The sequence below is a fragment of the Oryctolagus cuniculus genome, chromosome 2 (assembly GCF_051225735.1).
Source record: "Oryctolagus cuniculus isolate XC-2025 breed Fujian yellow rabbit chromosome 2, ASM5122573v1, whole genome shotgun sequence".
Classification (NCBI taxonomy): domain Eukaryota; kingdom Metazoa; phylum Chordata; class Mammalia; order Lagomorpha; family Leporidae; genus Oryctolagus; species Oryctolagus cuniculus.
In genome coordinates this window covers 118,730,000-118,746,631 of record NC_142868.1, presented here as the reverse complement: position 1 = coordinate 118,746,631, position 16,632 = coordinate 118,730,000, and the positions used below count along the sequence as shown (strand labels likewise).

At 47.0% G+C, this 16,632-nt stretch overlaps 1 protein-coding gene across 5 annotated transcripts; it reads right to left on the bottom strand.

The window, feature by feature from the left end:
• Nucleotides 1-339: 339 nt before the first annotated feature.
• SLC20A1 (solute carrier family 20 member 1) lies at nt 340-15,026 on the bottom strand. 5 transcript variants are annotated; one of them, XR_016229212.1, is made up of 12 exons: nt 14,744-15,014; nt 13,656-14,283; nt 13,354-13,494; nt 13,094-13,179; nt 8,623-8,719; nt 8,092-8,532; nt 5,895-6,014; nt 4,202-4,471; nt 3,541-4,099; nt 2,794-2,979; nt 2,260-2,344; nt 340-1,298 (listed from the first exon to the last, which is right to left on the bottom strand). XR_016229212.1 is itself a non-coding variant. In XM_089326112.1 (12 exons), the coding sequence occupies exons 7-12, from the start codon at nt 5,911-5,913 to the stop codon at nt 1,137-1,139; spliced, it is 1,281 nt and encodes a 426-aa protein (XP_089182238.1). In that variant the 5' UTR covers nt 5,914-6,014; nt 8,092-8,532; nt 8,623-8,719; nt 13,094-13,179; nt 13,354-13,494; nt 13,656-14,283; nt 14,744-15,024; the 3' UTR covers nt 340-1,136. The 5 variants fall into 5 exon arrangements, 4 of the variants coding, with proteins under 4 accessions (XP_089182238.1, XP_089182239.1, XP_089182240.1 ...); XM_089326112.1 differs by having other exon boundaries at nt 14,744-15,024; XM_089326113.1 differs by having other exon boundaries at nt 7,583-8,532; nt 14,744-14,988.
• Between the last annotated feature and the right edge of the window lie 1,606 nt (nt 15,027-16,632).

Here is a 16,632-nt window from a genome sequence, read left to right as displayed (position 1 = left end):
AAATAAAGAAATCTTAAACTTTTTTTTCAATGCTAGACAATCTAAATAATTGTAAAATAAAACAGCCCATTCCAATGGAAACCTTTGGCTGCTAGAAAGCAGAGATGTGCTAAGAGAAGAATGTCTTGCTGTGCTACTGAAATATGCCAAATCGCTCCACTGCTGCTAGGGAGTAAGGTCACACTCATTCTGGGATCACAAGACACAGGCAGGAGTGAGGAACTGGAAGCTGGGTCGTAGCTCTCACCTGCTGACACATTCACGTGCTCCATCTAATGGCATAAGCTAACTCAGCCAGAGCTCAGATGATTCAATATGAACAAAAACCATGAGAACAGATTTTCTAAAAATTGTAGGCTTTTTTTATTCAGTTAAGAGGTAGACAGATGAACATGGAAGGCTGTCCCATTTAACTTGCCCAAAGTTCATATTCCACTTCATTCATCCATCTCACACTGCCAGAAATCTTAAAGAAATAACCAAGATTGCCACAAGGCTTGTTCTTCCTACTTCTTAGCAATAATACTCAAGGAATTGCTTGCAAAGAAGTTACAACTAAAATTTTCATTGTGTCCCAAGAACCTTACCCCTCTAAGCAGTCCCCACATACGCCAACAGAACCTGCCGCTACGGACAGGAGGGCAGAGTGCCAAGGACTGGTTCTATAAGAGACTACAAGGGAAGCTTCAGTTACATTTTGTTGCTGTTAAATCCCTGTGCATGTTAGGGCAGAAGCTGGTGAATCCAACAAAGCAGAGTACTCTGTCAAATGGCTCTGCATGGTCGTTTAAAAAAATAATAATAATCACAAGTTATCTTCAGAGACAACATTAAAACATAATGGAATTGAAGCCTGATACAAAAAGTAGAGAAATATGTACAGGAATTCACAGCCCAGAAGGAAAAGGGACCTCAGTAGGAACCAGTGGAAACCTGGCTATTTTACATAGCTAATTTTGAGATAAATCATATTTAGCACAAAAGCAATTATAGCATAAGTAACACTTCCCTCCCACAGCTCCCCGACTTTAAAAAGACTCTTGTCAGTCTTGGGTGACACTGTAATCTTCCTTCAAGGGAGCAGGAATGTATACGGTGGTCCCAAACATCCACACAAATCAGAATCTCCAACAGCTTCACACTCTGAGGATGACATATTTGAAGATCGCCATGACTGCAGCACTGATAACACCAGAGATGGGGACTGTGACAAACCAGGCCATAAAAATGTTGCGAAACAGTCGCCAGTCAACAGCCTTCTTGGATCGAAGCCAGCCGACAGACACAACAGAGCCCACCTACAAGAGAAAGTGGCCAAGGGACTGGTTACTGGAGCGCCGACGGCATTCTGGCAGAAACACTTGCAGCTACTCTGGGGAGGAGCCCAATCCCGTGAAAGCTGAGATTACGCACGGAAGATGACAATATAAAAGCCCAATCATTAAATCTGTGCTAATGGTACTAAAACATGATATGAGAAGAACACTAATTTCCTTTTCTCCTGCTGGACTACTAGAACTTAGTGAACGCATACTGCTTTTAAGAATAAATTTTTTAAGTTCTTCAAAGCTCGTATTACACAGCAACTATATCAAACCTAGTAAGACAATTGCCTGGAGATTCTGGTAGAAAAGAAGATGACTCAGCAGGCTCCATGCTGGACCAGCATAAAAAGAGGCTAATTTCTTCCTTTTCCTAGAATTATTACATGGTTATCAAGCAACCTTAAGATCCAACAAGCTTCTCAGGACTTCAACCCTGAGAAGCCCTCAGCATGCGCCTCTGTAAATCAACTGCCCTTCTGACAGTCCAACAAGCCTCACAGCTTCAACTACCACAAATGGCAGCAAAACCCCACTAGGCCAGAGCTGAACAGCTGGCCTGTTTATTAGCACACGCCCAGACTGCTCTGAATGGCTTCCCCAAAGAGAAAGAACATAATGGTGCTAAGCAGAAATGACTGGAGAGAAAACAAAATTAGAAAGCAACTGCAACAAGGGAGGATTAAGTAACAAAGGAAGTGGTTAGTGGACAGAAATCATGGCTAGCTCTGCAGGTACAAACTTTTCCATCAGTGGGGAAAATGCTCTACTTAACTAAGACACAAATCATAGGACCCAAGCCCCTACTCTTGTAGATGCTTTGTCCTAAGCTCATGAATTCTTCCAGACTCCAAATCAAACTATCACAAAAGGAAAATTTCACAACTCTATGCATTCAGAGAAGCATTAGGAACACACACATGGACATCACACTTACTTTACAGTGTGTCGTACTGATAGGGAGGCCGATATTTGATGCAATCACCACAGTGAGGGCAGACGCCAGCTCAATACTAAAGCCACTAGAGACACAAAAAAGATTCTTGTCAAACACATCATTTGATTTTTTTTTTTTTTTGACAAACACAAGTTAGCCCAATCCCGCCCTGTTCTACTCAGTGAAAACTTCCACTAACATAATCGGGCTCTGGAACTCCCCTTTCCCTATTAAAGACTGAAGTCTTCAGTTCTTCTGAAAAGTCTGTTATTAAAGTTCACACTTTCACTTTCAAGAGTTTAATAAACATCAGTCTTAGAGGCAAACAACAGCCAAGCACTCAGTCTTGGCACACACATCTGAATGCATAAATGTTTGACCAAAGTGTTTAAAGGTTAGGCAATAAGTTAAATCCGGAAAGAGCACACCAACAATGAGGATCACCCAGGAACTCACACCAACTTGGTTACTTGTAACTAGACAGAGGTTTGCATTTTAGCACTATACAGCATGAGACCTACTTGACCTACTTACCTAGAAGGAGTGATTGGAGTCAGATCCTTCCCCATGGTCTGGATAACTCTCCTTCCCCAAACCCACAGACCAATACAGATACCAATACCACCATAGAGCAGAAGCCATATTGGTATAGCCATTTTGGAAGAAACATCTCCTGTGATGTAAACCAGATACAGAGCAACCAGAGGGCCAATGGCATTGCTGAAAGAAAGGGAGCAGAGACTTCTCAGGTGCATTTCAGTTTGGTGCATTCCAGTTCGCTCAAGTGATTTCCTAGGCTTCCCAAGCTCATTTAGCAACCAGCTTTCTTTCAAAGGAAATAAACTCCCAACATACACAAGAAGGTGGGAACTGCTCTGATGGAGGGAGTGCTGCGCAGCTGGCAGCTCTTCCCGTCCACAGACAGCCTGAAGCAACTCTTGGGGTCCCGTGAACCTTACAAACCACAAAATTAAGGCCAACAACCCACAAATCCATTCTACAGGGCGGTGGCTTTAGCTTACAATCTAAGAACCAGATCACTGATAAAAGCTTCCCTGTGAAAGACATCTGTGTTTATCATCTACAGACACGGCTCAGAACATTCTTTGTAAACTCTCTAAAGAAAAAAATGTACTCTTTTATTAAGCTGATGACTGCTGACATCCCCACCTAGATTATTCAGGGTCCCAAGGGTAGTATGAGTACCACTACCACAGCACAGGCTATAGAAGGGGTAAGACAGTTTAAAAACAGCCAGCCAGACTGATTCAGTCAACTGACCTGACGTCATTGCCACCGTGAGCAAAGGAGCCAAAGCAGGCAGTAAGGATCTGCAGGAACTGGAAGAGGAGAGAGATTTCCGGCTTATCCTGGTCACACCATTCTTCTAGAGAGCCACTACTTCCTTTTCTGTCCCCCAGACCCATCTCTGCCTTGATGCTCATGTCCATCTCAGACGCAGAGTGAAGTTCAGACACGGCGTTGCAGTAACTGGTGTAACTGTCCATCCGAATTCGCTTCTTGGTGTCTGTGTTGGGCCATGTCAGTTTCTCCATTTCTTCACCTTTCTGCTCACCTTCTTTGGCACGGAATGAATCCAAGGGCATGCCACAGATTGCCATGGTATAGGAAGTATAGCTATTATTGCGTCGCAAGGGCTTGTCACCAGAGTCTCCCATGCAGTCTCCCACCTTGGCCAGATGTAATTTGTGGAGCAGCTCTTTATACAAGCCAGAATCCTTGTGCACGGTGTGATACTGATAGTGGCCACTGGAATTGATCTGGTTGCTGACGGCTTGACTGAACTGAACAAGGTTCCCATTAGGCAACTGCACTGCACCTGGCCAAGACCAAAAAATAGCATTCAATAAAGCATCGAGTCCAAAGCAGGTGAGCCGCCTCCTCAAGAGAGGCGACAGTGCAATGAGGAACCTCCACCCACCATTCATGGCGCTGTCTATGCTGGTCTCCTCCTTCAGGTCCACGCTGGGCAGCCTTTCCCGCTCTGGAGCCTCCTCCAGGTCTCCGAGCTTGAACGAGACTGTTCTCTCCTCCACCACAGCCCGCAAGGGCACAACGGCAGACCCGACCTCAGAAGCAGGGCTCCTGTTCTCAGCATCACCAAGAGACAACTTTGTTTCTTCATGGTCTTCTTTCAAGCTACACTTTTTTTCCATTAAGGGACTTTCAGAAGGACTAGACTTAATGTCTCCTGGGGGAGGAAAAATGGACTTTTTTTTGGCTTGGTTTTATTACTCCCTTGTTCCACATTTCCCCTTTATCTGCCACCAAAAAAATCCACCTCAAAATCCTAGGCAAACATCAGGTAAAATGCAGAGTGACTTTCCTGCCTACCTAATTATTTGCCAGCAACACTGAACACCTGTATCAGGGGTGGCAAAGTTCCTCTTTAAAGAGCCAGACAGTAAATATTTGTGAGCTCCACAGCGTATCCTTGGCTTTTTCACAACCCTTAAAAATGTAAAGCCCTTCTTAGCTCCCTGCAGACATGCGGCTGGCAGATGCCTAAAAATCTGAGCCACACACATTCATATTCTTTTAAGAAAGGAATCTCCCAAATTCTAGTCCAAGACATCATAACGCAGGCAGTCAGAAATGGCAGCTTTAAATTCTACCTCTAATGAGGGAGGTGTTCCTCACAGCTCTAAGTCCCACAACCAGGCAGGGGCATGTTCAGCCTCTACTGTCCATGCTCAGTGCGCTCACTTACGCACCTGCCCAGGCACCTCTGTAAAACTACGCAACAGCATTAAAGCCAGACTTGTCTCATTTTCTCCCAGACTGAGGGCAAGAATCGGGTCAGGGAGTCCTGAAAGTCTCCATCCCCACGGCACAGGCGGCACAGCCAGAGCGGCAGAGCCTCCCGGGCGCCTGGGTGCGGCTGCAGTGACGCAGCACTCCTCCCAAAGCACTGCAGTCTCTGCACCCCCACTACTGGCCAGCAGTCTGCAGAGCACCGACCTGCAGCCTGCACGGCCGAGGGCAGAAAACAGTTCTCCAGCGCTCAGCCCCAGGGGCCAGGCTCCCAGCCTAAGACTGACACTACTATGATGTGTACTAAGGGTCCAAACCGTTCCTTCATCTGACTCTTGAACATGCTTACTGCTGGAATTTACACAATTCAGACACATGTATACAGGGACTCTTGAGTTTCCCACCATAAACAATATGTACATTCTCATATCCAAGGTCAGATACACATATCAGACTTAGCTTTGCTTGCCCAAATCTGAAATTATACTGAGAAGTACCTGGAATAATAAATGTTCCCTCTATGAAAATACTTTGTAGCTACCTTTATTTTTCATTTACACAGACATAAGCCTCTCAGTTAATGTAGCTACAGTTTTTCGTGGCACTGGCAACTGCCAAGGTACATTACAAAAATTTAACTCTCAACTTGTTTCTACAGCACAAGTTGAATACTCTTTACTCCAGGTTTCAAGTCATTTTAAGTCCATTTAAAAACAGTTTGAACAAACCCCTACCCCCAAATTTCCATATAAAATCACAGTCAATCTATCCACAGAGTGGATTCTTACAGGTGGCCGATAAACAAAGAATTTCAGCACAGCATTACCAGTCAACCCTTATTGCTACAAGTCATTACTTACGTTCAATTTTTCTCTTCATCCTGGGACATACAAAGAACCAGACGATAAGGGCACAGAAAACTGCGCATCCCACCGAGATGAGGATGGTACCCCACAGAGGAAGTTTGTCAAAGCCCAGCACTAGGAGATAAAATGGTGCATCTTGAAAACCCCAGGGCAACAGCCCCCTGCAATCACGTGTAAACCCTCTTCTCGGGTCTCTGAAGGGTTCCCCAACCCAGCCCGTGACCCATAACAGCTGCTGCAAGCTTTAGTATCACAGGGTTTTACTGTGCTAGTGGTTACATAGATTTAGGAGAAAAATCCAGTGATCAGCTTAAACCCACACCAGCCTGGCCCTCTTAAACACACATACTAGAGTGTCCTAAGCTTTATCACATACTAGCTTTCTTTGCTTTGCAAGATATAAGGATCACCATACTCTGAGGAGCTGAGACTAGCTACAAGATGAATAGGAGCATCCAACTCCCTTACTCCTCATGCTGCCATATATTAATTATGTTTGCACATTCAAATTGATTTTAACATTAAAAAAAACATGCCCTAAATCCTTTAACAAGGTTATCTCTTTGAAAGCATTTTCAAACCAAGATACAGAAAACAGGGATATTAGCTAACAAAAGATAATAGTTTAAAGAATATTTTAAATAGTTCTGTCTTCCATAAAAGGGAAAGTTAAGTAATTTTACTAACAAGCCACATCTCAGACATGCCTTTCACATGATTCAAAGATCAGTCATTAGTCATTATGTGCTCATTACCTACACCCACCAGGCACCAAACCACTAGTCTACTGCAGACAGAAGCAAGCACTACACAATCCTGTTGAAACCTGAAAGATGTTACAATGATCTGCATTTTATCCAAGAATCACTTAGTTCCTTGTGCTTGTTTCACTCCATTTTGCTTAGTGTTAAATTATGTGTAAAATGGAAATTCTATTGCCCCTCATTATTAACCTTTCAGATAAAAATTGAGCTTCTTTGAAAACTAAAGTTCTAAGGTGACTATAGATGCTTTCATTTTTAAAGTCTGCCTTCAGTTCTGATCATGTACTCACAAAGTAAAATATACATAAAATTTAATCAATCTTTACCACAATTTAAATTTATCTATCTCACAAGTCAAAAGGGGAAATGAGAGACTGGTTTTTCTTACATGATCCATAAAGGACAGAACAAAAATATCTAAGTTCCTGCTTTCAAAAATGAACATTTAGCTTCCAACTATGAGCCCTGCTGCTACCATATGAATCTTAAGTGCTTAGGGCCTCATGGGAGACTTTTTAATTTAACATGAAAAACTCAAATCTGTTGAATGGAAATTCAGCACACAAGCTGTGTTCACCTGTACTGTTTCGTAAGGAGCTTGGTATCCTTTAGGTAATATCAATATTCTCATAAAGTTGTCTCTTTCCTCATGATTCCAAGAATAAAGGCAAAGTTAAAAATATTTCACTAACTCCATAACTGACGTAAGGCTTCAAGTGAGATTTAAGAAGCAAAGTCACAACCCACTAGTCAGGAACGGAATCCATTTAATGAGCCACAAGCACTAATAAAACTAAAAACTGGGGCTGGTGTTACGGTGCAGCTGGCAGAACTGCTGCCTGTGGCACCAGCATCCCACGTGTGTGCAGGTTTGAATCCCAGCTGCTGCATTTCTGATCCAGCTCCCTGCCAAAGTACCTGGGAAAGGAGCAGAGGATGGCCCAAGTTCTTGAGCCCCTGCACCTGCATGGGAGACCGGAAGAAGCTCCTGGCTTGACATCAGCCCAGTTCTGGCTGTTGCGGCCATTTGAGGAGTGAACCAGCTGATGGAAAACCTCTCTGCCTCTGTAACTCTGCCCTTCAAATACATAAATATATCTAAAAACACTGAAACTTGTATTTAAAAATGAGGTCTAACAGTAAGGACAAGTGGCTACAGGACACTATTCCAGTTCTTTCTAAATGCAAGTGTGACCTGAGCAGCAACATACATTGTAATTCTTCTAGTGCGCCAATCAAAAAAATTACAAGCTACTAGCTGTGCAGTTACACATCATCAAGCAAAATGAACCTCGTTACCAAAACTCTACTGTCCTGCCTGAGGAATTACAAATTCTCCATTTTTTGTAGCAGTTAAATTAACATGTAGTGCATAATGTAATTCATGCTTTGCTTAGTTCCAATAGGAGAGTACTTAACATTTCAACCTTTTCATCTTAGCTGCAAGAATTCTTCTTCCAAGTGTACTTAGGATAGGTGTTAAACATCCCAACTCTTCTTATTCAAGCAGATTCAGGGAAGTAAATTTAGTACTTAAGAAACAAAAGTAGCTCCATTTGGGAGAGAAAAATGAGAATCTCCAGCAAACCAGTCCTAAATGACTGATTATTGAAGACCAGATATAACTAATGACTCTTGAGCAGTCGAGGTCAGTATCAATCCAGCATTTTTAGCACAGATAGGAGAAAGGGAGGGAGAAGATCATATTATCGGTGAATCCTGTGAAGACTAAAGAGGAAAGGTCTGTAGTGATTTAGAATCTGAGCAGGTCTTTTTGGTTGAAAAACTATCTAGGTTAACTCAGCATACACTAGCCTGCCGCCTTCTGAAATGGGCGCAGGCCAGCCACCTTCTAGGAGATTTCAGCCCTGTAAAGCAAAAAGGGGTAAATCGGGCATTTAATGCAAGTTTTATAAACAACTTCAAATTCACATTTAAATATTCTGATATGTACTTACATGGTGCTCCAGTGTACATGATGGAAAAGAGGTTTATTCCAATTGTACAGGCATAGAACACTGGCAAAGCTCGCAAACCATTAGGAATGGGATCTGCCTGCAAAACATCATCAAGATCAATTATCTTAAAAGCCATCAAAGTGACCATCTCCATGGCATCCCGCAGCAGGGCAGGTCTGGGAATTCTGGCGTCAATACCTGTCTGTCTGTCTGTGCTGTCCCCAGGCCAGCTAGGCTTTTCCTGTATTTGCTCTTGGAAATCTCCAGAGAAAGGCTGATTCCTCTGAGGATTAGGGGTTTGCGTTTTCTTCTTTTTATTAACAAAGTTACCTGCACCAGTGACTGGTAACATCTTGAGTAATCTGTTTCAATATCCATGTTCCAAGGAACCTATCATCTACATGCCTGGAGGATGGACTACACATCTGTAAAGGCTATCAACAAACAGACCGAAAGATGGACGAACACTGCTTGGGTGGCTTCACACCTCCAAACACTTACTGAAATTAAAACATGTAGAATATGCCTTCAACAACCATCTTATCTAACATCTGACAAATATGCTGTAACTTTTGTGTTATTAAAGTGTGAAGATTGGGGCCGGCGCTGTGGTACAGCAGGTTAACACCAAAGCCTGAAGCGCTGGCATCCCATATGGGCACCAGTTTGAGACCCGGCTGCTCTACTTCCAATCCAGCTCTCTGCTATGGTTCGGGTAAGCAGAAGATGGCCCGAGTCCTTGGGCCCCTGCACCGGCATGGGAGATGGGGAAGAAGCTCCTGGCTCCTGGCTTTGGATCAGCACAGCTCTGGTCATTGCGACCATCTGGGGAGCGAACATCGGATGGAAGACCTCTCTCTCTCTCTCTCTCTGCCTCTCCTTTCTGTGTGGCTTTCAAATAAATAATAAATCTTTAAAGTGTGAAGATAAAAACCAACATGTCCTAGGATTAACTGTGTGGCACACATTTCTCTGGGTACTGAGATATGAGATAGAGGGAATGAGATCAACTTCCTGTCCTCACAGAACTGACATCCACATTCCAATATGGAAGGATATCAAGTATCGACAAGGCTCTAAAGAAAAATAAAACTAAAGGGACAGTGGTAGGTGAAGCACATTGTAATTCACTGTTTAGCTTAACAGAGACATGCCAGTAACCCAACAAGCCATGCACATTAACTTGGGGAAGGAAACAAGAAGCCACCCAACTACTTGGGGGCTGATGGCTATATGGGGAATGATGGCTGCAGAGAGAGATACCATCAAGCTTCAGACATAACTTGAAAGGTTTAAGAACAGCTCAGCCAGCGTGAAGAGTTCTGCTTACAATGAGCATTATTAATTCTAAGGAAAATACCCAAGGGGCCAGGTTCTAGGTAGCAGGTAAAGCTACCACCTGTGACACTGGCATCCCACATGGGCACTGTTTCATGTCCCAGCTGCTCCATCCACTTCCAATCCAACTCCATGCTAATGGCCTGAGAAGGGCAGCAGAGGATGGTCCAAGTACTTGGGCCCCTGCCATTCCTGTGGGAGACCTGGATGAAATTCCTGGTTTTGGCCTGGCCCAACTGTGGCCATTGTGGCCATCTGGGGAGTGAACTAGCAGATAGAAGATCTCTCTAACTCTGATTTTCAAATAAATAATTTTAAAAAGTCAAACACTTAAAAAATGGGAGGACAGATCTGAATATACAGAAAAGCTAAAATGTAAAAATCTTTGCCTGAAGGTTTGAATGCTATCATGATCACAACTCCAGTGAAAACTCTTGTTGAGGGAAACAGAGAGGGAAAAGACCCAAGATTTTCTGATTACCTGACAGTAATCAGAAAGCCAGGGAGAGGGAGGGAGTAGTTAGGATTAAAGACACAGGACACAATCAATAGAGATGGGCCTTCATTGAAAACCACTCAGTTTTAGTTCTTATCTGCTGTTTAAAAGAATGCTAACAGACAGCCAAAACAAAAAGATGGTCCCACAGTGGTCACACCCTGAGGTCAGTCAACTAGGTTAGGAACCTAAACTATTGTTTTAAGGACTATCCACAGTTTTAAGAAAATCCTCCAAAAACCCTAAGATTCCTACTCTCAGATTAGAACTCACTAGGGCTCTACATTTCTGTGGGGACTTTGTTAATACCCATAAATCAAACTGTAATTAGTCAAAGTTAAGAAGCAGTCGTGTATTCATTCTTCTGTATAGCCCAACTAAATATTCCGAGGGAAACCAACAGCAGGCAAGCAGGTGGTGATGCAGCAGCAGGAAGTAACTGACACTGCTAATGGTTTACTATGAAATAGGGATTCAGGGTTTAAACACGGGTCAAGGACCCTGAGAGTCTAGGAGAGGGGAAAAACAAGACAGGTCTCCCCCCTCCCTCCCAGCCACAACCCAGTCACTCTCAGGGGGTGACGAGGGCTAAGGGCTTTGCGATCCTCCTAGCACACACTTAAAACTTTACCAGGAAATCACATAAATACCTCATTATCTAGTTACGTAGAGCAGGAAAGGAGGTCTTTAACCTCCCCCAACCTTCACCAGAACAGTTGGCTTTCCAGACTGTAGCAGAGTTTCTGTCTAAAGGAAGACATTCCTAACAAGTGGGAAAGGTTGACAGCCTTGTCTTCTTTGACTACAACTTCAGTACTCAGCAGGAAAACACTGCTCTTCCCCCTACTTCTGTTTAACACCACAGCCCTTTAACCAAAGTATCTCACTTCCATTTTTGTCTTTTCCTCACAAAGATTACTTACAAATATCACCAGAACAAATTCTCAGAAAATAGAGTATTATTAAAGACAACTTATTTAATAAAAAAAAGTCATTTTAAAGACAGAATTTCAAGGACTGGAATATATATTAATGGTAAATTACGCAAGACTTAGTAACCAGGACCCCAAAAGCTTAACAACCTAAGGATATTCCTTGAAATTTAAAACCCAATCATAATAAAAAAATATTCCCACTCATTACCTAAAACCTCTCCCTCATCTGTTGTTAAGACTGGCCCTGAAGACTCTGTGTGTGTGCATGCAGCATCCCCGAAGTGTTAAACACTCCCAACCATTGTTACATCCATCCCCACACCCATATAAAAATAATTTAATGAGTTTGACTATCTAACTTCAGCTCTCCCAACAGGGGAGCAATGAAAATCCCTGTGTGCCCTTGAGAGAAGCACATCCCCTGCACAGGAAGGCAGGCAGATTTATGGTGGTGAGACACACAAAACCTCTGCAGAACCCACAAAGTCCAGGTAAACCTGCATACAGTGGGAATCCTTAAAGTGGACCCTGTTAACTCCTCTGACTCCGGTACGCAATGGTCAGAGGGCTCTAATAAGAACACTGAAAATTTTGGTCTGTGACTACCAGCAAGTCTCAAATTTAAGGCTACTATTACCACACTACATCTGTGAGGAATGGGAAGCTAGGCACTACTCGAACCCGCCTGCAGAACAGAACAAGTACCAAGGTTAGAGTTGGTGCCTATCAGTGAATTATTTACTCGGCCACGTTCTATCATACACATTCATTCTCTCAACATGTTAAATGGCTGTATCTGTCAGACTCCTAACGTGCTTAGTGAAAGCACTTCACCAGGCATGGAATTTCTGTGGAGGTACCGATCCTTCCCCAGAGAGCTCAGAATTGGACCCAGGGAGGCTGAAGACATCCTCGTCGCTTGGGACTGAGTTACCCATCTCCCTTCACTCAGATTGCTATAGTTTAGGAACAGCTTGAAGAACTTACAATGGACTGTTAAGAGCCATTCACTTTAGAAAAAGGACAACTTTGTTTCCTGAGGAAAATGCATTTATTCTTACTGTAACTCACCTTATTGTTGACACTTACTTTGGAGCTAGCATCAGACTTCTTTTATTGGGCCCCTCAAAGGGGTTTTCAAATAGACAGGAAATTAAATGGCCGTCCTAATTTTTTTTTTCCAAAAAAAAGAAAGAAAAAAAAAAAACGAAAACCCTACCTTTACTGCTCCTCCTTTTCACCTATTCTAAGAAACTGGAGTCACTACAGGAGGTGGAGTCCTCATGTGGAGGCTTATAAACTGGTCATGATAATCAGCACTGTGAGACCCATTTAACCGGCAGCTTAGAAAAATCCACAGGGGACATTAAGACTTGTTGAACCCCAAGCTCACCATTCAAACTGACCTGAATATAATGTGGCTGCACAGAGCTAGACAAAGCCACCCTAAATAAATGTGTTTTTTTTACTCCTTCTCTCCTGCTTCTTGGCACACCTTAGTACTCGCTCAATTTTTCCTTCCCGAATGCCCTCCTGAATATTAAAAACAGAGAACTGCACAACATACAAGAGGTGTCAGAACAAAGAACTTATTTAACTTTCCAAGGCCACATACCTACACCCCACAGTTGTAGGCATGCCATTGGGTTTGCATATGACTAGGTGTGACCTAAGGAAGGCCAGGAGAGGGAAGAAAGGTTACCTTCCGCAGGATGAATGCACGAACAAGGAAGAATAAAATTCCAGACATAATACCAGAAAGCAGCGGAGAGATGAACCAAGACATCACTGGAATAGAACACAGGAAGAAAAACGTCAACTAAGGAAGGCACTGTAAATGTTCAAGTTCCACATTCAAGACTCAAGTCTGCCCCTCCACTGCACACCATGTACTCCCATACATAATGCTCTGGTAACTTAACAAGGAAAAAAATTGAAAAAGCCACCCAGAGTGAAACATACCAATTTTTATCAGTTCAGACCACTTGACACCGTCCTGCCCCCTTGCCACCAGGGAGAAACCAATGGTTGCACCGACAATACAATGGGTCCCGGATATGGGGAGCTTCAAAAACGAAGCCACTAGTTGCCACACAGCAGAACCTGTAACACAGTCAAGTTCGATTAAGGAAATGGCAAAATGCCAGAGGGCAAGCAGAGTGTTCTGAAGGAAGTAACCCGGAAGGTTCACCGCGAAAAGGAAACCAGGCAGGGTACAATGCGCTCACCCACCACGAAGAGACCCAGGCATAGAAAGAACTCACCAAACATAGCACTGACCGAGCCGGCCATCAGCTCCTGGGTCGAGTTCCGGTACATCTCCACATCGATCAAGCCCTTGCGGATGGTTTCGCTCACCTTGGCCCCCAGCAAGACTGAGCCCACGGTTTCGAAGATGCTAGCTAGGATGCAGGCTTGCTTGAGGGTGACCACACCGGAGCCCACCGCTGTACCGAACGAATTTGCTACATCATTGGCCCCCACAGAGAAGGCCAGGACGAACGCAATGATGAAGCCCAGGATGAGCATCCAGAGGTCGTCCACTAAGGGACTGGAAGCTGCAGTAGCGGCCAGGGTACTGGCGATCAGCGTGGCCATGGTAGATGCCATTCTCTTGTTGGAGTAGTGGTTTCTTAACTAACAAGAGAAATTACTGAGGGGCTTTCAAGGGGTGTAAACAGAATATGAGGTATCAAAAATGCTATAATAAATAATAATATATATATATCATACAAAATTAAATACTGTAAACTACGGCACAGAAACCGAGCCGGGGAGTTACTGCTATACGCTGCGTATGGGCGTCTGTTGTCTGGGGTTTCTTTGGCTCTGGAGGGCTAAAAGCACGGAGCAAAATTCCATGGCGGAGAAGAGAAAGGACGCAAGTTCATCCTGGGGGAGGGGAGGGGGAGAAAATAATAGCCGCGCGCGCCCCTGGGGAGGCAGCCCGGCCCCAGCTCTGCCCACGCGGCCGGGGACCCCCGCCGCGGCCTCCTCCCGCCGCCCCGGTCCTCCGCAGGACGGAGCCAGGCTGCGAGGCACGTGGCGCCGGGCCCCCCACCCGGTTCCCACCCGGCCCGCGCGCGCCCAACACGGCCCCGAGCCCCGCGCGCGCGCGCGCGCCCTCCGCGCGAAAACCGGAAAAGGGCCGTTCCCGCGCGCGCCGCCCCGGGACCGCCAAAAAGGCCCGCGAGCGAGCGAGCGGGCGGGCGGCGGCTGAGGAGGAGGGAGGCGGGCGGCAGCGAGGCCGCAGCCCGTGGGGCCGCCCACACCGGCCGCCTCCCACGCCGCGGCGCCCGCGCCCGGCCCCGGGGAGAAGAAAAAGCCTTTCCAAGGCGGCGGAGCCACTCACCAGAATTAACAGAGGGCCGAGCGGAGACGAGACCGAGGCGGCGGCGGGCACGGGTTCACGCCCCGGGGGCCGGCGAGCACACGCCTGAGGGCGGCGACACCGAGGACGGCTCGGCAGGCCTCGCGACCCACCCCGGGGGAACAGCTGCTGGCACGTCAGCAGCCGAGAAGGGGCAGCACGCAGCGCGCGCCGGCAGCCATCACCCTGGCCGAGAACGCCGCTGGCCTCTACTTATAGCCGGCGCCGCGCCCCGCGTGACCCGCCGCGCCTCGCGCCGGCCCGGAGCCCCGCCCCACTGATGACGAAGGCACCGCCCGCCCCGCCAGTCCGGCCGGGTGAGCCCGACCGTCGCGCTCATTGGTTGGGCCCGCGCCGGCGGCCACGCCTCCGGCGGGGAGCGTGTCCACGTGGGTCGCGCAGGAGCCCAGCCCCACTGCCTCGCCCTGGCAGCCCGGCACCGTCTGGGAGACCGCGGGGGGACCCTCGCCCTGCGCCCCACCCCCGGACGTCGTCGTGCGGGGCTAGAGGGGTCGCCACCAAGATCGATCCTAGCCGCTCCCTCGCGAGCCGCGACTTGCAGTGCTGGGCGCGCCTCAGGGCCCGCTTTTCTGCGCACCTAGCAGCCGCCGCGCCCAGGGCCCAGACCTGGCTGAGCTCCCGGCCGCGGGGAGACGCTGCGGGGAGCCGCTGAGGGGGGCGTGTGCCCTAGGGCTCTGGATCCAGCGCTGGCTCGCCGCACCTGTGCCTGTCCTTGGCCAGGCAGGCGCTGGGGAGCGGCGGGGCGGCGCTCACGTGGCCGCTCGCTCCCTTTCACTCGGGTGGAAGCGGAAAAGACTGAGGAGTCACGAGAACCGGCGGCTGGGCCGCCGGTCGTGGCGCAGGGCTCCGGGGTGGCCGTGGGTCACTGGTTTCCCGCAGGCCGACCCGCGTGTGGTGCGGCGCGCCGGTGGCCGCCGGGGAGTCCGGTTCTGACGCCTGCCTGCTGCAGTGCGGCACCCTGAGCGGTACCCACCTTGTGGCCCGAGGGAGTGAGCTCCCTTGTGTGGATCTAACCGGAGCTCCGTAGGCGTTCAGGAAACGCTGGTTTCCGTCTTGCTCTGCCTGCTTCCCGATGCAGAGCATCCTGGAAGCTGCGCTATTCTTGAGGTACAGGCTGATTTCTGATCCCCTGCGTTGTATAGGAGTGCCACATGGCGTTACTAAGATGGATCTCTGCCCCTTTCGGGGGGGGGGGGGGGCATTTCGTTTTATGGCAGAAGGCCAGGGCTAACCAGTCGTGCCATGGGAGATTAAGGGCCTGTTCTCTGGTCCAGGTTGTATTGAGATTTTTTTTTAAATCGCAGCCAGACAGGCTTAGGATGTTCCAGAGCCCTGAGCTCTCCCCACATTCTTGCCGCCTCTAGCAGCGGCCACTCAGTACACACAAACATGTAAATCGTTGCTGCCTCTGAGTCATCTACAGGCTTTGGCGCAACCAGCAGTGTTCTCTGAGCTACCTGGAACATCTGTCCCGTGGAGTGATGGGAGTGACTGCACTCCAGGTCTCAAGGTCATGTGTGAAAAACATAGACACGAACTGGACAGGAACAGTGACCCTGAAGAGTACTTCTGGCTAAACGTGTGCTTCTCCTTCCACCTTTCCTTTATTTCAAGGTCATGAAAGCGCTGAATAAAAGGACCGGTTTGTTCCAGTTCCTCAGTATTCTGCCATGTAAAACAATAATTTTAAAGTCATTACGATCAAACGCTCTACCTTGAGTTCCGCATCTCTGGAGACACGTGACTGCAGGTTCAAATCTTTTCATTTAGAAGATTCCAAGCCGGCGCCGCGGCTCACTAGGCTAATCCTCTGCCTAGCGGCGCCGGCACACCGGGTTCTAGTCCCGGTC